This window comes from Gracilinanus agilis, chromosome 2 (genome assembly GCF_016433145.1).
Source record: "Gracilinanus agilis isolate LMUSP501 chromosome 2, AgileGrace, whole genome shotgun sequence".
NCBI classification, from domain to species: Eukaryota; Metazoa; Chordata; class Mammalia; order Didelphimorphia; family Didelphidae; genus Gracilinanus; species Gracilinanus agilis.
The window spans coordinates 391879844-391904670 of NC_058131.1; the positions used below are offsets into that span (position 1 = coordinate 391879844).

The following is a 24827-nucleotide window of genomic DNA, read 5'->3' on the forward strand; positions in this document are numbered from 1 at the left end:
ACAGGGATTGAAAAAACAAATATATCCATGTACAGGCTATGCAAAATCACATCCACTACACAAGCCTAGCTGCCAGAACCCTCCAGGAAGCAATTACATACACTGCCCATAAAGTAGTGTTGAGAGTCCCCCAGTATGAGTAACTATGACACTGGCCCCTATAGCTGTGACATATCACAGAAGCATCAATTCAGTGACACACAGATATGGTAACTCAGGATTAGGTCTAGGACTCAGTTCTGTGACTATGGCTTATCTAACAGGTTCCATTCCTGATGAAGCCTTTGGGTGAACTTGGACCACTGTCAAAGAGCGTCCATTTTTCTTGACAAAGAGAAAGGACAGGGGCAGGCTGAGTCTCTGGAGAGTCCTCCCTAACCTTCTCTTATGGATTGAGGGAAGTGTTTGGGGTGATGAACCTTCCCCAAGTGCCAGTGCTGAAAGAAAACAGGTTATGATGACGGAATGATGCCAGGCTGGGCTAAGTAGCACAGGTCCCTATTAAGTTGCTTCCCTCAGGATTAGGGCATAAAAATGTTGAACAACAAGTACCTGACAGAGAACTGAATTCCATGTCATCTAGGAAAGTGGGATGGGAGAGAAAGGACTGGATTTTCCTTAGATGAGGGGTTCTTAACTTGGTATATAAAAACTCCCAAGGGATCTATAGAAAGATTTCAGGGAGTCTATGAACTTGGATAGGTAAAAAATTACATATTTATTTTCTTTCACCTCTAGCTGAAATTTAGTATTTCCTTCAATTATTTTGAATTATTCTAAGAAGGGATACCACACAAAAGGTTACGAACCCTGGTCATAAGAGAATCTTTCCCTTTGAACCCTCCCCCCTTCCAACTGCCCTAAATTCTCCTTCCAAATGTACCTATAGGGTTTCAAAATAATGAGGGGCTTTCTAAGAATGAATGTGGACAAGTTGGAAGGACAAAGAGTAGGGTGGCAAGATTAATAAGGCAAAAATCTACCTTCCTAGTGTAGGTGTAAACCTCCTAGTGCCAAAGGGATACTTATTTTCTTTCTTTCTTTTATTTTTTTATCCTTACTATCAACACTAAGTATTGATTCTAAAACAGAATAGCTGTAAAGGTTAGGCAATTGGATTTAAGTGACTTGCCCAGGGTCACACAGCTAAGAAGTTTCTGAGGCCAGAATTGAACCTAGGTCTTCCTGACTCTAGGTCTGGTGTTCTATTCATTGTGCTACCTCGCAGACCTGCAAAGGGATATTTCTAATGCAAGGGAAAACTATCCAAGTAGTCTAGGGTCTAGGCTGATAATTATAATTCTATTTGTGTTTTATTCCAATGCTAGACTATAAGATCCATGAGAATAGGGATTATATCTTATTAAACAAATGTCTTAAAACAATAAAATACAATAAAAAACTGTCTTCCTACACACTTAGTAGAGTGCTCTGCACATAGCAGATGCTTAATTAATGTTTGTAAAGTAGTGTGTCCCCTTGTAGCCCAGCCACAAGCACCATCATGTGACTTTGGACCGAGGGAAAGAGGAAGCCCCTAGGGCCCCAGGACCCTACCTGGGCAGGTGACAGTTGCTCACTGCTGCTCTCTGATTTCTGGCCCCTGGTAGCACCAGGTAAAGCCAACTGTTTGCCTGGAGATGTGGGAGACACTTTCCCCACATTGTTCTTAGCAGCAACAGCTTTCTCATCCTTCTTCCTTATTGAAACCTGGGACAATGAGAATGAGGCAAGGACAAAGAAGTTACCATCAGTAATGTGGCATCTGCCCAAAGAGCTCAATGAAAATGAATGATGATGATTTAATACGAGTGTCTTTTCAGAATATTTTTATACAAATCATCTCTTATGATTGGGCTTGTTTCATCCTTCAAGTTTGAAAACTACAACACAATCATATTTAGGCCAGGCAAGATGCCAAGACGACAATGATCTGCATAGATAGAGGAATTTCCTACAGCACAAGAGTGAAATTATAGGGCTAGGCCTGTGGTGGCAAGCCTATGGCACTTGTGCCAGAGGGGGCACTCAGAACCCTGTCTGTGGGCATGTGCTCTGTCACCCCAGCACAGAGTTTGTTACTAGAAAGCCAGAAGGATGGCTGTTCCTCTCCCTCTCTCCACTTGTGCCTGAGGACATCACCCGCCCCTCTAAAAGGTTTGTCACCACTGGTCTAGACTCTGTCCCTCTTCTGAGTAAAGCACAGGAGAATGAAGGACCTCAGCCAAGATTCCATACCAGGGAATCAGTGGCAAGTCCTGGACTAGAAGCTCAAGTCTTTTTTCTGACTTCCAGGGCAGAGTTCTTTTCCTATTTCCAACCTGATACTCATGAAAGAAGATAGAAAGGGAAGGAGGTTCAATTGTCCCTCTAGAGAGAAACTACAGGAATCCACGGGCATCTTATAGCAACCCAGATCCTGTGGAGATAGAAGCAACTGCCTCTTCCACATACTCCATTGAACATTTTGTAGCTCAAGGATTTCACTAGGGTTGATTGAACTTGCACCAGTGTAGCATTTCACAGCCCATCCAGGCTTTAAGTAGGGTAATTCTTGCACATGAGGGTCCAAAATCTTCCAACCACATAACATACTAGAGGTCTTTCCCTTGCTTTGCAAAAAACCCTTACCTTCTGTCTTAGAGTCAATACTAAGTATCAGTTCTAAGGTAGAAGAGCAGAAAGGACTAGGTCATGGGGGTTAAGTGACTATCCCATGGTCACATAGCTGGGAAGTATCTGAGGCTGGATTTGAATCCTGTCTCCAGGCCTGGCACTCTGTCCACAGAGCCACCTAGCTAGTCCTCCAGTGTATTTTTAAATAGGAAAAAAAAACAGACAAACAAACCCCCAAACCCAAAACTGTCCATGTGCAAAGACTTTCCAGGCTAGAACATCCTGTCAGAGACTCCAAAGCAGTGTCAGTAAGGATTAACTAGATATACATTCCTCTTCACAGGGAGAGGCAGGATGCAGAAAAGATGACAGGGTTGGAGAATAACCATGAGCCAAGAGTGTGTTTGTGTGTTTGGGTGAAAGTTGCAGAAACAGAGTCAGATAAAGCCAAGGATCATTACCCCTAGCCCAGGAGGAAACAAGTGCTGGCAGCAGGTTCAATCCTGCCTTTGTAGAACAGGCTGTAAATGCAGGATTTAGAAAAATCTTTGGAGTTAAGCAAGCAGAACCAAAGTAGAGATAGGTTAACTAAAACTATGTAGTTAAAGATTAGAATAACAAGAACTGCATGTAATTTACATAGGAAAGGTCAAGAGAGGAGGGGGGAAAAAGGACAATAAAGTCTTTCTCTCTTTGGAGTGGGAGTTAATGGTCAACAAATAAGCAAGCTGCAAACCTGTGTATAGTCTTATACAATCCCCTTCTATATATGAATAGAAAACCTCCAAAAAAAAAGCAAACCTATTATAAAAAACACAACTAGAAGTGTATATATGTGTAAACTATTTTTTTAAATTATCTGTTTTAAATAATTAACAAATCCTATTTCCTTTCCTCTCTTACCTGACTCAGGTTCAAACCTCCAGCTGTTGAAGGGGCAGATCATTTTATGGAGGACTAGAGGGAAATGGCACCAGAAGCCTAAGGATCAGGAGTTCTGGGTTCAAAGTTCCATTTCTGATATTAACAATGCTACTGACCAGCTGTGAAATCTTGGAGAAATCCTTTCCAGACAGGAGGCAAAGTAGAAAAAACAAATGCTCTGGGGTCAGAGGACCTAGGGTCAATCTAGCCTCTGATACTCACTAGCCGTGTGACCCTGGGAATGGTATTTAATCTCTGGGGCTCAAATGAGGGGAAGCTAGGTGGCATGCTGGGCCTGGAGTTGGGAAGACTAATCTTTATGAGCTCAAATTTGACCTTAAACACATAATAGCCGTGTGACCCTGGGAAAGTCACTTAACCCTGTTTGCCTCAGTTTCCTCATGTGTCAAATGAGTGGAGAAGGAAATGGCAAACTACTCAAGTATCTCTGCCAAGAAAACCCTGTATAGAGTCAGAGTCAGACACAACCGAAACAAATGAACAACCCCCCAAAAAACCTCAAATGAGACCTTGTGTGTGAAGCACCCTACAAATGTTAAGTATAGTACAAATGTCAGTTCCTATAATTGTTAACTATAAAAAGAAGGGCTTAGTCTGTTTTGGTTCTCTGGTCCACGCTAGCCCTCAGAGCCTCAGATTCTGGAGGAGGGTAGAGTGCTATGCATTTAGAACCTGCTTCTAGAGAGGTGTAGCTATGGCTAGCCCTAACTTAAGCCTCACCTGTTGCTGGGACACGGGAATCTCCACTTCGCTCTCAGACTCATCACTCATGTCAGAACTCTCCTCTGATATTTCAGTCCTAGTATCCTTGGCCTGAAGCCTTGCCTGGGTTTGGGGGGATGGAGTTGAAGATTTCCCAGAGGCTAGTATGGGCCCTTTCTTTTCTGCTGAGGCTGCAGAGACCCCAGAAGTTTTCACTGCAGGCTTAACCTGAAACCACAAGAAAACAATTTAAAGGAAAGGCATGTAGTGTGAGGAGCCCCCTGTGAATTAGACCTGCTAGGAAAAGGACTTAAGGAGGGCAAGGATAGGATAGGTGACGCACCTGCCCCTGACACACTATGATCTCATCTTCACTGTCGGATTCCTCCTCACTGCTTTCGGAACACTCTTCTGGCCTTGTAGGCCTCTCAGGTTCCATCGAGGAAGACACAGATTGTCCTGAGGCTGCACTGACCTGGGGAGTTCTTGTTACAGTTTTCACCTTAAATATGGTAAAAAAAAAAGAAACAAAAAAAAGAACCCCTTGGAGTATGTGATCCATCTGGAATGTGAGTGTAGGAGGTCAACAAACCTCGGTGGCTCTCTGTTATCTTTAGGATCAATATAAACTCCTGTTTCATATTTAAAGCCCTTTGCAACCTGGCTCCACAACCTACTTCTCAGCTTATAACACAGCACTGCTCTTCGTGTGCCCTACCCTTCAGTCAAACTAGCTTCTTGCTGATCCTTGAGCCCAATGCTCCAGCTCCATGCTGTCTCCAAGGCTGGAATGCACTCCCTTCTCACTTCCATTCCTTAATCTCCCTAGTCTCCTCTGTTGTGAGGAAGATTAGATTAGGTATTTATTATGTATTGATTAGGAAGTACCTAGCAGGAAGGAGCTGGAGCTGGGAATTCCAGGTTGGAATGAAGGAGGAGGAAGTCTGTCTGTGCCCTGAGTGTGGACTCCATTAGTCCAAAGCTCTACTCAAGCACTTTCTTTTAAAAAACTTTTATTATTTTTCTATCATATTCTTTTAAAAAGAAATCTGAGTACCAAATTATCTTCCTCTCTCCCCTTCCTCACCCACTGAGAAGGCAAGCAATATGATTAATTATACAAGTGAAATCATGCAAAACATATTTCCATATAAGCCATGTTAAAAAAAATTAAAAAATGATCAAATGCCACTTTCTCTGTGATACTTTTTATGTTCTTGCTGGTGCTTTTTTCTTCCCAGAAAAACTATTACCTCATACTTATTTTGAATATATGCATATTTCTCTGTCTGTGGAATATAAATTCCTCAAGGGTTATAAGATTTTATTTTTGTTTTGGCACTTGAAACCTGGCATATAGTAGACACACTTAATATTTTGTCATCTATTCCTTCATGGCTAGGAGTACAGGTACTATACACACCTGCCCCATAGAAGTTAGGATTTCAGTTTCTTCACTCTCTGCATCCTCGCTGCTCTCTGACGATGTCTCCTCTACCATGGTGAGGGGGACCATCACTGCCTTATCAGCACCTTGGTCTTGGGGGGATATGACAGGTGGTTTCACCTATAATTTAAAAATAAAATAAAATGGACTAAAAAAGATGTGAAGAAATCTACTTAACTTTCAATATAAATACTGCTTTGTCTGATGGCTTTAAGATGCCTTTTTAAACTCTTACTTTTTGTCCTAGTAATGTAGGGTTCCAGGTATGAACTAATCATGAAAGTATTAAAGATACATTCAAAAGCTGACTCTTGTAAGCAATATACTCATGCAATAGACTTATGGATATAATTCTTATAATTCACATGATTGATTTATTGATACATGTCATAAAGTAGAACTCTAATCTGATGGTATTCTGACTGCTCCCGGGAGTCCAAAAGTCAAATCAACCTCTGGGTGACTTCTACATTGTCTTAACCACCACCTCTTTGATCTTGTGGTTGCTAACAGAGCCAATGTTAAATTCTCTACCATGTCATATGTTTAATTAACTACCTCCCATTCCCCATTCCTTGAATCTGCAATAAAAATTGGGTTTACCTATAGCTTGCTCCCTCAATTCCATCAGAGGAACAACAGACTGAATGCCATGCTGCAGAAACCTTGTCTCTGTGTCTTTCTTCTCTCCTTATGTTCTTTCTCTCTTAATCTTTAAACCTGTCTATGCATTTTTGAATGCCTAAATTTATCCTTGCCCTTTGAGAAACCCAGGACCAGGCACACCTGTTTTGGTTTGAACTTCTGTTATGTTAAAGTTCTCTCAGGAACCCAGCTACCGAGTTTGACCCTAGCCTTTGATTTGTTGTAGTCTGCTATTTGAGACTACACCCCCCCCCCCAAAGCTGGTTGCAAAGAGGTTTATGAACCTGTTTGTAATTAGTTTCTGTAAGCTTCCTGTGCCTAATTACCCAGAAGATATAAAGACTAGCAGATTCCTTTCCTCTTCGAGAGCATCTAGTGTGGTGCCTTCTCCCAGGGATGTGGTTCCCAGAGTCCCAGGGCCTTTGGTTTTGTATGATATTTGACATTTGACTCTGTGTGGTGATTAAATATTTGAACTTTATCCCTATTCCTGATTAAAGAGTGGTTTTTCTGACAACTTTGGTAGTTTGGGTTATTTCCAAGTTAACAAACCCTTCCATCCATTTTCCCTGTAGTCTTCAACTTCCCTTTCAGGTCCTCACCCATAAAACAATATTTTGTAACTGCTGGTAAGCTATAAATAACAACTCTAGGACAAAAGGGCAAGGGTTAGGCAAATAAGGTTAAGTGACTTGTCCAAGGTCACATAGCAAGGAAATGTTATGAGACCAAATTTTAACACAGGTCTTCCTGATTCCAGACTAGGCTCTTTATCCACTGAGCCACTTAGCTGCCCCCAGAGACTTCAAATAATGCAGAATGAAGAAAAGAACTGAAAGAACACATACACTGACTATCATTACATAGTAATAACAACAAACAACTGATAAATGCCAAGTTGAAAACATTTAGAAGGGGACATGGAAACAGAGATGATTTTTACTTCTAACCTTTAATTCCATGAGCACACAATTTAATTTTTGCTTCTGTGAAGATGGGATTAACTCTCCCCTCTCCCACTTTTAGATTTAATCACCAGAAGGGTATACAGCCCACTTATCCTTAAGTATGGGGAGGTCTGTGACCAACGTGTGCTATAATAGGGGTGATGAATCAGAAAACCACTGACTGCCCCCTAGACAATCCTAAGCAAAGCTAAAGCTGCAATTGGTTCATGTAAAGTGGAAGGAAGGCACAGGAAGTGATGAAAGGAATGGTTTTTAAAAGTGGGAAACTTCCTGTGAAGTTTCCTCTGTTTGCCTTCGAACTTGACTTCTGAAGCCCTGCCTGGTTCAGAAGGGCTGGAGTATTTATCTACTCTCTTATTTCCCTACTTCCACTCTTTCTCCTTTTGTAAATAAACTACCATAAAAAGTCATCCTGCCTTGAGTAATATATTTTGGCAACCACATTTTTATACATTTAGTACAACCTTTAATTTTTAACCCTTAGGTAGTACTGGAATTGGATCCACTACCCCCCAAACCAGTGTTCTTTCCAGTGTACCAAGTGACTTATTCTGAAGATTTAAGAGCCTAGCCATAGAGAAAATGGATATATATTGTGACAAAGGAGGGAAGATGAGAATGGAGGGTAAGCATCATACTAACTGCCTTATGGATGTTTTGCCTAAAGACTGATGTGCAGGACAAGGCCAATCTGCCATGGCCTCTGCAACCAGCAGGTGGGAGCATGACTGATACTTCCTTTTCTCTGTCCTCACCTGTTTCTGGGACACAGGGATCACCACGTCATCACTCTCTGACTCATCACTGCTGCAGGAGCTCTCTTCTGAGCTGCCAGAATCCACCTTTGTGGCCTGAATTGTAATCGCTGACTTCTCAGCAGCTGATGCAGTGGTCCCTTTCTCTCCCCCCAAACCTGGAGAAGTCTTAACTGCAGGCTTTTCCTAAAACCCAAGAGGAAGCACTGTAAGTTGGAAGAGAAGTTTGCCTTCCAGAGACTGATGAGGACAAGTACACACAAGTGACACACCTGGCCCTCAGGTCCTGGGATGCTGCCTTCTGACTCTGAGTTCTCACTGCTCTCTAGATTCTCTTCTTGTCTCCCAAGCCACGCTTTCTTGACTTGAACCTCTCCTTTGCTCTGGAGGGATGCAATCCCTGATTTCAAAGGGGATGGAGTAAATGCTTTCCTTTGTGAACCCTGGGTAGAGACTGTGGAGGTGGAGGCTCCTTTTCTGGAGGAAGTGTTAGCTTGGGGAGTTTTCACTGCCAGCTTTGCCTAAGACCACAGAAAAAATAAAGGAATCAAGGATTCTAATCCAAGAACCAAGGTTATCTCAGTCCCATGCTAATCAAAAATCAAACTGATGAAAAGCTCTTAGGGCCAAAAGAAGTTGGACCAAACACCAATGAAAGCATAACCCACCCAAGTCAGAAAGCTTCTGTTCCTAAGACTATTGATTCATCCCTTTTATGCCTCAGATTTCAGAAGTCCGGAATCTATCTGGACCTGGGTTTAGAGTATAATCAACTGCTATTTCCTCATCTGCAAGCCTGGGAATTTCCCTAATTTATCTTGACAATCCTTTCCTGATCTAAACATGACCCAATGATCCTCTGAAAGTCTCACCTTTCCCTGGGTTGCTAGGATCTCCTCCTCACTCTCTGATTCATCACTGCTTCCAGAAGTCTCTGCTGGCCTCCCAGGCCCTGGTGCTTTGGGCTGGGTGGTCAGAGTCCCTGATTTCCAGGGAGCTGGAGTGGACACTCTTCCCTGAGAGCACTTAGTGGGAACAGGAGTAACAGGGGCCCCTTTCCCTGGAGGGGTATCAATCTGGGGGGCTTTCAATGTGGGATTTGCCTAAAATTACAACAAAGAAAATAAGAAAAGTGAAAAACAAAAATAAAGAACTCTGATCCAAGAATCAAAGCTGCCTGTGTTACTGGAAAGCAAATTGATGAGAACTTAACAGAAACCACAGATGCAGAGCCAAAGTGAAAAGAAAGCAGCAGTCTAGGACCTCTCCCCTCTCTCTCACTCCTCAAACCCAACCAATCTGGTTTTCCAACCTTGTCATTCAAATGAAACTGGTCACTCAAGATCTAGTAATTGTCCAATCTCATGGTTGTACCTCAATCTTCATCTTCTTGACCTCTTAGTAGCATCTGACACTCCTTCCTTTTGCCGTTCAGATGACACTGTTCTTTCTTGGTTCTCTACCTACTGGTGATCCTTTACTAGATTATCATTCATGTTATATCTCCTTACTATGGATGTACCCCAAGACTATGGTTGTACCCAAGGTTGGTCCTCTTCTCTCTTTATAACTTATCTGCATCTATGGCTTTAATCTGAATCTCAATGTACACTGTCACATCTGAATATTCAGTCAGATTTCTTTCCTGAGCTCTAGGCCAGAACTGCATCACTAAACTGCTTATTGGAAATTTCCAATTGTATGTCTTATAGGCATTTCAAACTCAACAGGTCTATAAATGATCTCATTATCTTTCTCAAAATCTACCCCTCTTCCAAATTTCCCTATTACTGTCCAGGGTACCACAACCCTTTCAGTTACCCAGGTTCAAGACCTCAAAGTCTTCCTTGACTCATCACTCTCTCACTAGACAAATACAATTAGTTGTCAAGACCTATAATATTTATATAACATTTTTTTGGTGCAAATACTCTTACTTATAGGATTACCACCTTAGTTCAAGTTCTCATCAATTCTCCCCTTGACTATACCTCCTAATTAGTCTACTGGCCTTGAATATCTTGTTTCCTATCCATTCTTTGTATAGCTGCCAGAGTGATTTTTTTTTTCTTTTTTGGGGGTGATGGAAGTGTAGTAGGATTCATGGGTCATATCCGACTTGTGATGCCCAAGGAAGATTTGACCTGCTTCTACCTTCTGAGAGAGAAATGATAGACTCTGAGTAGATGCTGAAGCATATTTTTTTTTTTGGCAAGGTGGCTAATGTGGAAATATTTTGTATAATTTCATTTGTATAAAGTATATCATATTTCTTGCCTTCTCAGTGGATGGGGGGAAGGGTAGTAGGAAGGAGAGAATTTAGAAATGAAAATTTAAATGAGAAATAAGAATGATCAAATTATAATGGGTGAAAAAAATCATTAAAAAAAGAGAGAATTGGGCCTGTTAGCTCTTCCGTAGGCAGCCTGGTTTCCTCCCTCATGCCTTCCTCCCATTCCAGGATCTTTCCTTATTGGTGGCTAACTCAGTGCATACATTAGACTGACTTTAGCATTACTGTGGTTCAAAATTACCAAGTTCAAGTGATCTGCCAGAAGGTAATTAGTGTAGGTCAGAAGGTCCCTGGACAGAGATGGGCATGGAGGATAAACTAATCTCTGTTTCCTTATCTGTAAAAGGAAGGAACAATACTCTTCCAGTTCTAAACATAACCCATGATCCTCTCCAGGTCTCACCTGTCCCTGGGATACTGGGATCTCTTCACTCTCTGATTCCTCACTGCTTCCAGAAGTCTCTGCTGCCCTCCCAGGCCCTGGTGCTTTGGTCTGGAGGGACACTATCCCTGATTTCCATGGAGCTGGAGTAGACACTCTCCCCTGAATACCCTTAGTGGATATGGGGGTGAGTGGGGTCAATTTCTGTGGGGAGGCATTGATTTGGAGAGCTTTCACCACTGGCTTTACCTGAGATCACAAAGAGAAAACAGAACAGAAATATTAGGGGATTCCTAGCCAAAGATGAAATCATCTCACTTTTGTGCCCCTCCCCCAGCCCCAATCCAGTGTCATTATTGATTTACTGTATTTTCCCAGGGAAGGAAAAAGAAAAAAAAAAAAAACCAAAAAGAAAGCATTATCTTGTTAGAAAAGAAAGTGGGGAGTGGGTAGTTAGGTGACTCAGTGTACAGACAGACACATCTGGATATAAGAGGTCCTGGATTCAAATTTGGCCTCAGACATTTCCTAGCTATATGACCCTGGGTAAATCTCTTAACCCCAATTGTCTAGCCCTTACCACTCTTCTGCTTTGAAACTAATATATGGTACTGATTCTAAGATGGAAGGTAAGGGTTTTTTAAAAAGGGGAAGGGGTGTAGAAGGGAAAAAAAGGAAAGAATTAATTACCCGTATTACAAACCAGGGAGGAAAAGAAGGAAAAGAAAATTAATTCTAAATGCAGACAACTGAAAATCAAGGGCAAGTGGATTCAGTTTCTAGAAGCTTTTAGGAATGAGAGAATAGAAACAAACTGATATGGTTACACTTTCCCCTCCCTGCCATATTAAAAATTCAAGAACTTAACAAAAGCTTTGGTTTTCAGCAGTAAATATGAAGGTATGTTTGCTTGTTTCCTAGAAGATAATTTTGTGATCCCCATCTATGAGACTGTCAAGGTAGATTTTTGCCCTAGTGGAGAAGAGATCCTCATCTGAAGATCTATCTTAGTATCAATTCTAAGACAGAGGCGTGGCAAGGGCTAAGCAACTGGGTTTAAGCGACTTGCCCAGGGTCACACAGTTAGCAAGTGTCTGGGCCACATTTACCCACCCCCGTTGTTCTGAGATCAGGCCTTGGCACTCTACCCACAGAGCCACCTTGCTACCCCCTGGTAGATATCTTAAATATACCATGTCCAAAACTAAATTATTTCTTCTTTAAACCATCCTCTTTTCCAATGTGAAAATTAATACTAGCCTATAGCCTTTACTTTGGCACCTCAAGATTAAGTGGATTTTAAAAAGGGAGAGACTTGATAGTAAGTTTGAAATGCCCCACTCTCTGATCAAATTAAATTGCAACTTCATTCAATCAGAGGGTAAGTTGCAATTTCCTTCACCTCTGATTGAATTAAGATAATGAATAGAGAAAAGATATTAGGGATAGAGAGGGGTGCACATGCAAACTCTGAAGCCATTCCAAAGGTCAAAAGGTGTCAAGGAGATGGCCTCTTGCCCAGAATGAGGTGAGAATCTTCCAGTTGGACGGGCTTTGGAAAAGGACGTCATGACGAGCACTAAATTTGAGTTCAGAATGGCTTTTTGGCTGGGAATCCAAAGGGATGTCAATGTGGAATCTAAAAGTCCCTAAACTTGAGGCATAGTGAGATTTGATGACCTCCAATTTAGTTAGCAGGAAGGTGAAAGCCTCAAGTTTGGCCAGGTCACATGAGTTTCTCTCTGAGGGGAAAGTCCAACTTCACTGTCTCAGACTAACAACAGACCTTAAAGTAGTTTAGGTGGGGAGGGCTAATCCCATCAGGTATAGAGTATCCCTTTGGTCCCAATGGTTTCTCCCCTTAGGCCAAAGACTTTACCTAGGTGGCTCAGTCCTTGGCTGGATCTTAACCCTTTGTGTCCATTGTAAAGTCTCAGCCCCACACAGGCATTCTAGTCTGGAACTCCTCATTTTCCTTTGTTTCCATTGTAAAGCCAATCAACTGTCCCTTTCATCCTTAGTCCCTCAAGTTCCCCAAGAAAGGTATTTAAGTTTCCTACTTTAATGGCTCTTGGGAGAGGTCACCTAGGGTGGTGGCACTCCCAGGAGTTGGTGACTGGAGCTACCTGAGTCTGGGGACTCTTCTTGGGTTTTGATAGTTCACAGCTCAGCGAGGAGGCCTAAATTTTAGTGCCAAACTCCTTTCCTTAATTAAAGAGTGGTTTTCCTGACTATTTAATAGTTCTGTGTTTTTTCCCTGTTAAGAGGGAGGAGTGTAGAGGCCTTGGCTCTTGTTTTGTTTTTTTTTTCCCCCGCCTGGTCTGCTAAAGGAATAGCCAGCCATTTGTCACTAGATACCTTTTCTTTCTCTGGCCCAGTTTTTGTTATTTAATAAATATGTATAAATTCTATAAGTCTAAGGATATATGTATATTATTTAATAACCATGTATAAATTCTATGTCTAAATGTATATGTGTATATGTATTTATGTATGTATAAGTCATCAAAGAATTTTAATCTTAACATCAAATTTCCTTATTACTAGGGAGCATTTCACTAACTCCTTCACTATCTCTTACTCCTCTTCCTCAACTCCTATGCCCAATTAGTAGTCAAATTCTTTTGTTTTTTTCTACCTTCCCAACCAGGGAGTCTCTTCTCTGATGCTGCCACCACCCTGGTGCAGAACCTTATCAACTCCTGCCTGGCCTTCTACCCTGCCAGCCCATAGGCCTGCCTGCCTCAAGTTTCTCCCCACCCCAATCCATCTTCCACTCAACTGTCAAACCCATGAGCCTAAATCTCAGGTCTGACCACATCACACTGCACCCTTCACCCCCTCTATTCAATACACTTTAATAGTTTCCTATCAATGTAAGGATCAAGTATAAAATCCTGTTTGGTAAAGCTCTTCTTCCTAACCTGGCCCCTGATCTATCCAGTCTTTCTATACCTCATGCACTCCTGCATTCTCTGATCCTCCTGTGAAGCATGCCATCACTGGACTTCTGTCAGAAATACTTTATGGCAAATAGCTCAACTGTTAAAATCACAGAAAGGGACCTTTGAAGCATCTAGTACAACTGCCTTGATTTGCAAGATAAAAAAAATGAGATCCCTTCAAAATATAACTTGTCCAAGGTTATATAACCGATTACAAGCAATTTCAAAGGCTGTGCCCCCATACCTGGAATGTCCTCATCTCTGCCTCCTGGCTTCCTTCAAGCTTCAACTAAAGTCCCCCTGGCCTTTTTTAAAAATCCCTTACTCCTTTCTTAGAATCAATACTAAGTATTGATTCCAAGGCAGAAGAGTGGTAAGGGCTAAGCGATGTGTATAATTAGAATTTTGTTCCCCAAAACTCGCTCTCCCAGCATCTCATTTACATATCTACATAGGGCATTAACATAGGGAAGATATGTTTTGATGTGACCCTGCCCCTTGGGTCTCTCTTCCCCTGACTGTGGCTGGGAAAGCTGGCTTTATGTCAGGCAGGAGAATTTAGACACATGGTTTTATTTTTTGTTAGATAATTTGGTTTGAACTTCTATTCCTTTTAGTTTATTTTCTTCTACTTTAAGTGGTTATTAATAAATATTATAAAATATAATACTTGGAGTTATTGGATATTAATTTTAATCTTACAAATGGGAGTTAAATGACTTGCTTAGGGTCACCCAGCTAGGAAGTGTCTAAGGTCAGATTTGATCCCAAGACCTCTTGTCTTCAGCCCTGGCTCTCAATCCACCGAGCCACTTAGCTGTCCTCAAGTCTTCCTTAATCTTAGTGCCTTCCCTCAAAGACTGTTCCCATGTTATCCTCTTTCTGTATCTTGTTTTTACATAATTATTTGCATGTTGTCTTTTCCATTAGATTGTGTGAGTTCTTTGACAGCAGAAATAGTCTTTTATCTTTGTATCCTCAGGACTGTACAATGCCAGGCACATAGTAGGCATTTAACAGATGCTAGCTGACTGACTGACTTTAGAGACCAGTGTTCCAGTCAGAAATAGTTCCCTTCTCCATGGGGACAGATCTGAAGCAAAGACAGCCCCAGTCTATGACTCACCTGTCCTTGGGTTGCAGGTACCTCAGCCTCACTCTCTGTGTCCTCTTCAGTGCTCTCAGAACTCACCTCTGGCTTCCCAGGCCCCAATGCTTTGGCTGGAGACATCCCTTTGGCACTGGAAGCTACAGGCCCTAACTTCCCTGAAGTGGGAACAACTCCCTTCCCCACAGGTCCCTTGGTAGCACTGGCTGGAGAAGCTTTGACCTGAGGAGTTTTCACCGATGGTATTGACTAGTGGGAAGAAAGCAGAGCCAGAGAAGACATTAGAACTAAATGAAAGATCAAATGGCCCATTCTGGGTCAGTTTTGATGCCAAACCAGGCAAAACCATCTAAGAAATACCCAGAGTAACATTGATTTACTTACATACACTTTCTCTTTCACTCACTCATGGCTGGGTTCAGGCATGGGGTATGTCCATGTTTGAGCCCATCATTGCTTATGTGTATAACATGCATATATGACTATTTCATTTGATCCTTACAACCATTCCTCCTGGTTATCAAGCCCCATTATCTACTATCCCCCTCTGACAGATGAGGAGACAGGTTCAGAAAGGGTCACTGGCTTTACTGCTGCGGAGGATGTCTGAGGCCTCTGTTCCAGCCTCATGCTCCTTCACCCACCCCAATTCTGCAGTGCACTCCCTTTCAGACTTCTCACCTGTCCCTGGGACATGGGAGTTTTCCCTTCACTTTCAGACTCTCCACTGCAACCGGAACTCGCCTGTGACCTCCCAGGCCCCATTCCTTTGGCTTGAGGTGCCATCTTAGCACTGGGAGTGACCATCAATGCCTTCTCAGGAGAGTTGAGAACCCCTTTCTCTAATGGGCTCTTGGGGAGTGGGGACAGGGAAACCTGGGCTTGGGCTTTCCCTGAAGGCTTCACCTAGAGAGAATAGGATCAGAGAAGGAATTAGGAGTCAAAGAAGATCAAATGGTCCAATTAGGAGGGTAGTTTTTTTTACTTTGTCTTAGTAACAACTTTAAGACTTAAGAGGACAAAAACTGCTGGGAAAATTGGAAAACAGTATGGGAGAGATTAGGTTTAGATCAATATCTCATTCCCTACACCAAGATAAATCAGAATGGGTGAATGACTTGAATATAAAGAAGGAAACTATAAATAAATCAGGTGAACATAGAATAGTTTACCTTTCAGATCTATGGGAAAAGAAAGACTTTAAGACCAATCAAGAGTTAGAAAATATTACAAAATATAAAATAAATAATTTTAATTACATTAAATTAAAAAGTTTTGTACAAACAAAACCAATGCAATCAAAATTAGAAGGGAAGTAACAAATTGGGGGAAAAATCTGTATAACAAAAACCTCTGACAGAGGTCTAAATACTCAAATTTATAAGGAGTTAAATCAATTGTACAAAAAAGCAAGCCATTCCCCAATTGATAAATGGGCAAGGGACATGAATAGGCAATTTTCATATAAAGAAAACCAAACTATCAATAAGCACATGAAAAAATGTTCTAAATCAAAACAACTCTGAGGTAACACCTCACGCCTAGCAGATTGGCTAACATGATAGCAAAGGAAAGTAATAAATGTTGGAGGGGATGTGGCAAAATTGGGACATTAATGCACTGCACGTGGAGTTGTGAATTGATACAATCATTCTGGATGGCAATTTGGAACTATGCCCAAAGGGCTTTAAAAACTGCCTGCCCTTTGATCCAATCATACCACTGCTGGGTTTAAACTCCAAAGAGATAATAAGGAAAAAGACTTGTACAAAACTATTTTTAGCCACACTCTTTGTGGAAGATGAGGGGATGCCCTTTGATTGGGGAATGGCTGAAGAATTTGTGGTATCTGTTGGTGATGGAATACTATTGTGCTCAAAGGAATAATGAACTGGAGGAATTCCATGTGAACTGGACTGACCTCCAGGAATTGATGCAGAGTGAAAGGAGCAGATGATAAGGATGGGATTTGTGCAAGGGGGATAGGACCTGTTATCAAGAATAAATAATCTGATGGTTGGTTGTTATTGGGCTTTGATTTTTCATTGGTGGTATTATTCCCTAGGTATTTGAACTCCACAATCTCTAGCTGGAGAATTATGTGTTTGTCCAGTTCCTTTCCTTCCCTTATCTGTTTTAGTCCTTGGAATAGTAGTTTGATGTTATCTACTAATTCTCCAGAATCAGTATCTTTCTTTTGTGAAGTAATTGAGTTAAACCATTTCCACAGGGGAGAGAAAACATTTGTTGAGACCATAAGGAATTGCCAGATTGTTAGAATTATGGCTATGGCTGTTGGGATAAAGCAAATACATTCAGCCAGAGTCAGAGCACACCATTTATAATAATCGTAGATGTTGCACGAAATTAGGGACCTTATAAACCAAAAATCCACCATACCCTGCATTAGGGACCAAGAAATCATCGAGATGCTAGATAGGATGAATGTTATCCTAGCTAGCTTCATTTTGGTTGGATCAGATAGATTTTAGGTAGTTCCCCAACTTTGCTTGCCAATTAATGTTATCAAGAATAAATAATCTGAATGGGTCAATGAAGGCAATTTGGGTGTGAGGAAGGGGAAGGATAAAGGGGATATAGGTGATTATAAGGTGATTGGAGAAGGAATGAAAGTATGGGAGGTATATAGGAGATAAAGGAAATGGGGTATGTAGGAGAGGGCAGCTCAAACAGATTTATTCCCAGAGGCTTGAGACAGAGAATACAGGGAGGAATTTAGGGCCAGTAAGAAATTTTAGGTTTGGCTGGATGGTTTCTATTGTTAGTTTCTAAAGTCTCTTAAGGAAGGAGTCAAGAGGGCCCCTCCCTGCTAGTCAAACTGATGGCTGGAGGAAGTCTTGAGGTAGGTACTTCCTGCCAAGATGGATGCCCCCAGCTCCCCTCAAGGAAATAGAAGAAAAATGAGTCCTTCCCCTTGAGCCCTTGTCTTAATTTTCAACACAATGGATTCACCATAGGGTTTGAATAGGTAACAAGAGGATTTATTAATACCAGGGTCGGTCAGAAGGGCAGAGGGGTTCAGGGTTTTCTAACTGCTGCTAGGGAGAGGGGTGATGGTGGGGATGGGTCGCAGAGAGGTTTAGACAGAGAGAGTCTGGCTTTCCCAGTCACGAAGATTTGACTGCCTTTCAAGTAAAGTCTTTATCAAATCATTTAAACTAGGGGTAACTTATTTGAGGATACTCTACTTGCCTATAGAAACTAAACCCACAATATATAATCACCAAGCCCTCCCTTCCACCAGGACCAAAAGGAAATTCAAGGAAGGGGAGGGATGGAGATGGGAGATCAGGGAGAGGTCCAGAGAAATAAGATAGGTCCAAATTTCCCCAAGACAAAATAAGCACAGGCCAAGGCCAAAGCAATTAGGCCAAAGCCAACAGGTTAAGCCAAAGCAAAATCCTCCAACCACAGCGAAAGCCAGAAGGCAAAAGCCCCGTCAGTTGGAACTTCACCTCTATTTAGAGCTTTAAGTTCTAATTGACTTTCTGAAGATTCTAAGATGTTTAACTGACTTTTTGTGACCATTAGAAATTACAGAAGCAAAAAGTTTCTGTTAGCCACCTTGCATTACAGACCAAAGGAGCCAGAGAAGGCAGTTGCTGACAGTTGCTGAGAGTTGAGACCAGAGAGGATTCTGGGAATTTAGGTGATTATAATTATATATATATATATAATTATATTAATTATTAATAATTATATATATTATATATATAATTATAGGGAATTTCTCTGAGGAAGAGGAAGAGGAACGGTCTTCGGGTGGAGGACTGAGAAGAGGGAAGAGGAGGACAACCCAGCTCAGATCCAGTCCTGAGGGCTTTCTAAGGATCTTTCTTTGGAAATTGAAACCCTGATTCCCTGATCAAAGCCATTCCATCGCATCTCACCCATCAAGACTTCAACCGTCAAGTTAGCTAAGTTTTTGGACTCTATTTTGGGAGCAATCTCTTAGTCTCCTTCACCCATTATCCAACCTTGCTGAGAGACCCTTTTCAGTCAAAACTTACAATTATAGAAAAGGATAGAAACAGAAAAATAGAAATAGAAATAGAAGGAAAAGGGGGAAGGAAGCTTAGGTGTGGGAATCATTAAAGTTCCCTCCTAAGGGACAGACCCCATAGAAATAGAGAAGAGAGCACCCCGAAATCCCTCTGCCCTTCACCCCTTTCCCCAATCCCTGATTTGTGAAAAACAGAAAGCCATTCAACAGCCAGATAGCGTTCCAAAGTGCTTGACAATGAGGGAGAGGGGAACCACAGCTTGGTCTGGCTGCCTCCATTTTGAAGCCAGACCACCCACTATGAAACTGACTGCTGTGAAACTGACTGACCTCAGTGGGGAGGTTTTGAGTAAACCCCATCCTTATTCAGTATCAGACTGGGGTGCAGCATACCTCTTCTTATAGGGAAGCCTTGCCCCTGACTCCTGTGGGGCGGCATGACCATCCAGGTCAAACATCTCTAACTGGCTCCTTTATTATTACAAGATCCAGGAGAACATTGTACACAGAGACTGATACAGTGTGGTAAAATTGAATATAATGGACTTTTCTACTAGCAGCAATGCAATGATCCAGGACAATTCTGAGGGACTTAGGAAGAACTGTGGGAGTAGAAACACAGAGGAATAACTGCTTGATCACATGGGTTGATGGGGATATGATTGGGGATGTAGACTCTAAATCTATCACCCTAATGCAAATAATAATATGGAAATAGGTCTTGATCAATGACACATGTAAAACCCAGTGGAATTGCTTGTTGGCTATGGGAGTGGGGTGGGAGAGAACATGAATCATGTAACCATGGGGAAACACCCTCAACCAATTAATTAATTAATTAATTAATTAATTAATTGGGTTTTGGGGGAATAAAAAAATAATTATAACAAAAAGACGTATAAGGCTAAGGATGAATTAAGGACTAGACAAGTAGGGTTAAGTGCCTTGTTAAGGTCACACAGTTAGCAAGTGCCTAAGGTTCCATCTGAACCCAGATCCTCCTGATTCCAGGCCTGTAGTTCTATCCTCTGTGCCATCTATCACCTAACATTTAAATAGCACTCTAAGGTTCATGAAGTCCTTTAATTATATTAGCTCAGAACATGGAAGGCAGGTACTTATTATCTCCATTGTGCAGATGAGGAAACTGAGGCATAAAGAGATGAAATAATTTGCCTAGCCACTCAGCTAGGGGGTGTATGAGGCAGGAATTGAACATAGTTCTATCTGACTTCAGGTCCAGCACTGTATGCACAAAGCCACTAGCTAGTAATCCTGGGGAGAGGTGAGGAAGACATGCTCACTGAAAAGATGGAATAAAGGTAGAGGAGGAGAGAGATGTTGTGAAGGGGCAAGACTTGGGGACTGATTGGATAGGGAAGGACAGGGAGAGAGAAAAGGACAACTACAAGGTTACAAACTTGAGAAAGGGGAAAATGCCAGCACTCTCCACAGAAACAGAGGAGCTCTCCAAAGTGGAGGTTTTTAAGGAAGGGGAAGGGAGCTTGACAAAGAATCATTGGGTAAGGGAGGGCAGCTGGTGGCCAGGCCTCGAGATGGGAGGTTCTAGGTTCGAATCTGGCCTCAGACACTTCCAAGCTATGTGATCCTGGGCAAGTCACTTAACCCCCCCTGCCTAGCCCTTACTGCTCTTCTGCTTGGAACCAATACTTTGATTCTAAGATGGAAGGTAAGGGTTTAAAAAAAAAAAGAATCATTTGGGACCTATTGAGTTTGAGATGGTAAAGGTACATCTAGGTGGAGATGTCTAGAGGGTAGTTAGACTGGCGAGGGGAGAAGAATTTAGGAGAGAGATTAAGGCTGGATCTATATATCTCTAATTCTCTCTTTGTTGTTGCTGAATCATTTTATTTGTATCCAACTCTGTGACCCCAATCCTTGGCAAAGATACTGGAGTGCTTTGCCATTTCCTGTTTTAGCTCATTTTACAGATGAGGAAACTGAGGCCAACAGGGTGAAATGACTTTCCCCAAGTCATACAGCTACTAAGTATCTGAAGCCAGATTTAAAATCAGGAAGATGCCATAAGAAATGACAAACAAGATGAGTTCAGAAAAACCTGGAAAGACTTTTATGAACCGATTCAAAGTGAAGAGAGCAGAACCAAGAGAACAGTGTTTACAGTAACAGAAATATTGCATAATGATCACCTGTGAAGGACTAAACTATATTATCAGCAAAGCAAGTTTCTGAAATATCCACAAGGCACAAATGGTGAAAATGCTATCCCAGCCAAAGAAGGAACTGTTGGAGTCTGAATAGAGATCAAAGCATGCCATCTTCCACTTTACTTCCTTCAGGAGTTTTTTTTTTTTTGGTATGTGTAACATGTATCTTCTGTCTCAGCATGAAAATGGAAATATGTATTGCATGAAAGCACTGGCATAACCTAAATTAGACTATTTATGGCCTGGAGAATAGTGGAGGAAGGGAAGAGAGAATCTGATTTGCAAAATGTCAGAAAACAATTGTCAAAACTGTTTCTATGTGTAACTGGGGAAGGGGAGGAAGTAAAAAAAAAAAAAGCAATCAGGAAGATGATTTTTCTTGACTTAAAGCCTGCCATTCTATTGCACCACCTAGCTTTCTCTGTCACTGTCACACGCACATACACACTCTCTCATGTATATGTATATATGAGAGCAAGTGAGTGGCAGTGTGTACATGTGTCTGGGGACATAATAGAGCCCTAGTCAAAGGGAAGGACACTGATGATAAGAAAAGAGAAAGAACAACCATACAACTAAGAGAACTGTGCAAGAAACCGGTCATGGAAACCAAGGGAAGAAGATAACAAAATAGTATGAAAAGCTTCAGAGTAGTCCAAGGTGGATAAGAATTGAGGAAAAAGTCATTAAAGCAAGTAAGAGGTCCCTGAGAACCTTGAGGTGCTACTTTCAACAAGAAAGTGGAGATACAAAAAAGCTATGGTTATATCCTTAGACCCAGCTATAGCCCCACTATAACACAACCAGCTATACCAGTGATGGTGAACCTTTTAGATATCACATGCCATTTTTCCCCTCCTCCCTACTGAGTGCCCCTCCTCATTCCCCCTCCCCCCCATTTCAGGGGCAGGAGATGGGCTCCTAGTTGGCTCAGGTCCAGGGGAAGCCACCTCCTACTGCCATGGGGACCTGTTGCTGCATCCAGCCATGCTGGGGGCTGCTGCCATGATTTACTTAGCAGGAGAAGACTAGTAGGGTTGGAAAGGTAGGGGGTAAGGTGAGGAAGGAGGGGAAGCAGTTTCTTATAATAACAAGGGATGCATGTTTCAAATGCAGTCCTAGGCTGCCTCTGTGCTCAGCTCTCAGCTATGACATAGAGATGCAACCTTTAGGCTGCTTAGATTTGCATAACAAGGGTAGACCTGTGATGTTAGGAGTAGAGCCACCAACTGAGCTACAACCTACATGGGGTGGGAGCAGGGGGCAGAGGGAGCACAGTGAGCCTTTGTGGGGGAGTGTCCTGAGTGCTCTGCTCAAGGGAAGGAGTAAGCATAGAGAGTGGGAGACTTGGTATAGAGGAGGAAGGGAGCAGCCCCACTGGAGTCCCTCTGCTTTTCCAGGAACTAACTCTGCCAGGGATAGCATGTGTGCCCACAGAGAGTGCTATGTGCCATCTTTGGCATGCATACCATAGGTTTGCCATCACAGAGCCATACCACTACTAGGTCTATGCTCCAAGAGGAAAGAACAGGAAAAATACTTATAAGTACAAAACATTTGTGATGGCAAATAACTGAACTAAAGGAGTATCTATCAATTAGGAAACAGCTGAGTAAATAGGTGGCATATGAATCCAGTGGAATATTATTTCTTATAAAGAAAAGAGGAAGGGGACAGTTTCAGAAGAACCTGGAAAAGCAGGTTTTAATTCAAACAGTGAAATAAGCAGATTGAGAATATACTACAAAGACTAGAACAACTCTGAAAGATGTAAGAGCTTCCCTCAATGTGATAACCAACCCATAATCTCAGAGGACTCAGGAGGAAGCAGGCCACCCACCTTCCTGACAAAGATATGAAGGATTCAGGCTGAAGACTGAGATGGATACTTTTAAGACGTTGTAGATGTTATGCACAACTAGGCATATTTGTTAAATGGATTCTCCCCTTACCCCTCACTCCTAAGGGGAAGGGAGAGAAAGAGAGAGAAAAAATATTTTTATTTGAAAAAAAATTAAATGTACAAAGATGGAAGAATCAGAAACTACAGAACACAGAGTGGAGTGGTGAGTGGGTAAGGAAAAAATAAAGGCAGCAAGTACAGAAAATTCTAGGATTTTGGCAGGGAAAGGGAAAAATAAAACAATCAACTGAGGGGACAGAAAGATTAAGCAATACTAAGAATTGGCTCCAAGACAGAAGAGTGGTAAGAGTTAGGCAATGGGGGTTAAGTGACTTGCCCAGAGTCACACAACTAGGAAATATCAGAAGCCATATTTGAAACCAGGACCTCCCATCTCTAAGTCTGGTTCTCTAACCACAGAGCCACCTATTTTTAAGGCTGGGGGAGACCTGAAGGCATCTGTAGGTAAGAAGGAAAGAGACAGTACATACAGTGGGATTGAAGCCGAGAGAATGACCATTGAGGCAGACTCCTCAGGGAAATGAGAAGCCATGAAGGGCCAGAAGTAAAACAGGAGAGATGGCTGACGACATCTCTCTGATCTATGGAGAAGGGGGAATGAAGGTTGGCCTCAACCTCAGTTACACAGAAGAGACATCTGTCAAAAGAGAAAGGAAGCATTTGGGGCTTGAGGAAAGACAATCACTGAGGGGAATGGGGCAGATTGTCAATCAAAGAAGAACAAGAGTGCTTCTGTGCATTAGTGAGGGCTCAGGCAGAATGAAGACTGGGAACTTGTCATGGATCCAGGCTGCAACTTTCCTTACCAATGCTCAGTAGCTTAGGAGTACAAGGGGGACAAGGGAGTACAGAGTAGATACAGACAAGGTGATAAAAGGCAGTCAGAGGTATGGAATAATACAAAATTAAATCAACTAATAAGAGGGCCAGAACTGTTTGCGAGGGCCATAGTCTGTCATGTGGGACTTATAGCTAGAAGGGATCTTAGAGATCCTCTATTCTGATTCTTCTATTCTGCTGATGAGAAATCAGATTCAGAGAGGGGAAGACAAAGCTGGTATTAGTCAATGTTTCCCAGCCTCATGCTCCCACATGGTTATTTTCTTTCTTTCCAGTCTCACCTGGGTCTGAGGTGCTGGGGTTTTTTCCTCTTCACTTTCTGACTCATCACTGCCCTCAGAGCTCTCTGATCCAGAAGTCTCAGTGGATGATGACACCTTGACTCCAGAAGCCAGAGTCCCTGATTTCCCAGGTGTAGAAAGAGCCTCTTTCCCCAGGGGCCCTTGAGGGGGGACAGGAGCAACTTTGGTCACAATGGCATTAACTTGGAGAACTTTCACTGGTGATTTTTTCTAAGATGATGAGCAAAGAGAAAAAGGAGGAAAAAAAATCTGAGGTTCAGGACAACTTTTTCAAACCCAAGGGACTCCTTTACCCAATAAGACCCAGCTGAAACACTAATTCCACTAAGGAGTCACAGTCCTGAGGGGCTTACTAACCCTTCCACCAGAGGACTGGTGCAAGTCATCACCTTTTCCTGCGGTACGAAGATCTCTTCTTCATTCTCTGACTCTTCACTGCTCTCAGAACTAGTTTCTGAACTTCCAGGTTCAGATGCCATGGCTGAAGTTCCTGTTCTAGGTGAGGGGGTTGAAGGTCCCACCCTAGCTGGAGAGGCTAAAGTCACTGGTTTCCCAGGAGTGAGAATGGTTCCTTTCAATGGTGTAGCATTGGCTTGGGGAGCCTTTCCTGATGATTTCCCCTAAGATCACAAGGAAAAAGAACAAGAGGGGAAAGAAATCAGATTCAGAACTATTCCTTAGGAAGGTTCCATGGCTTTCCTTGACCAACAAACAAGTCCAAATTGAGATATAAATTGCTTGT

General features: G+C 42.1%; 1 protein-coding gene across 1 annotated transcript in view; it reads right to left on the minus strand.

Moving 5' to 3' along the window:
- TCOF1 (treacle ribosome biogenesis factor 1) overlaps positions 1–24827 on the minus strand; it is an 86160-nt gene that overhangs the window by 25037 nt on the left and 36296 nt on the right. The window contains exons 8-18 of the mRNA XM_044659860.1: positions 24475–24705; positions 24065–24295; positions 15488–15712; positions 10775–11002; positions 8951–9181; positions 8351–8593; positions 8079–8264; positions 5687–5830; positions 4607–4765; positions 4282–4491; positions 1558–1710 (exon numbers count right to left, since the gene is read on the minus strand). Coding sequence (XP_044515795.1) covers positions 1558–1710; positions 4282–4491; positions 4607–4765; positions 5687–5830; positions 8079–8264; positions 8351–8593; positions 8951–9181; positions 10775–11002; positions 15488–15712; positions 24065–24295; positions 24475–24705 — 2241 coding nt within the window. The remainder of the gene's footprint in view (positions 1–1557; positions 1711–4281; positions 4492–4606; positions 4766–5686; positions 5831–8078; positions 8265–8350; positions 8594–8950; positions 9182–10774; positions 11003–15487; positions 15713–24064; positions 24296–24474; positions 24706–24827) is intronic.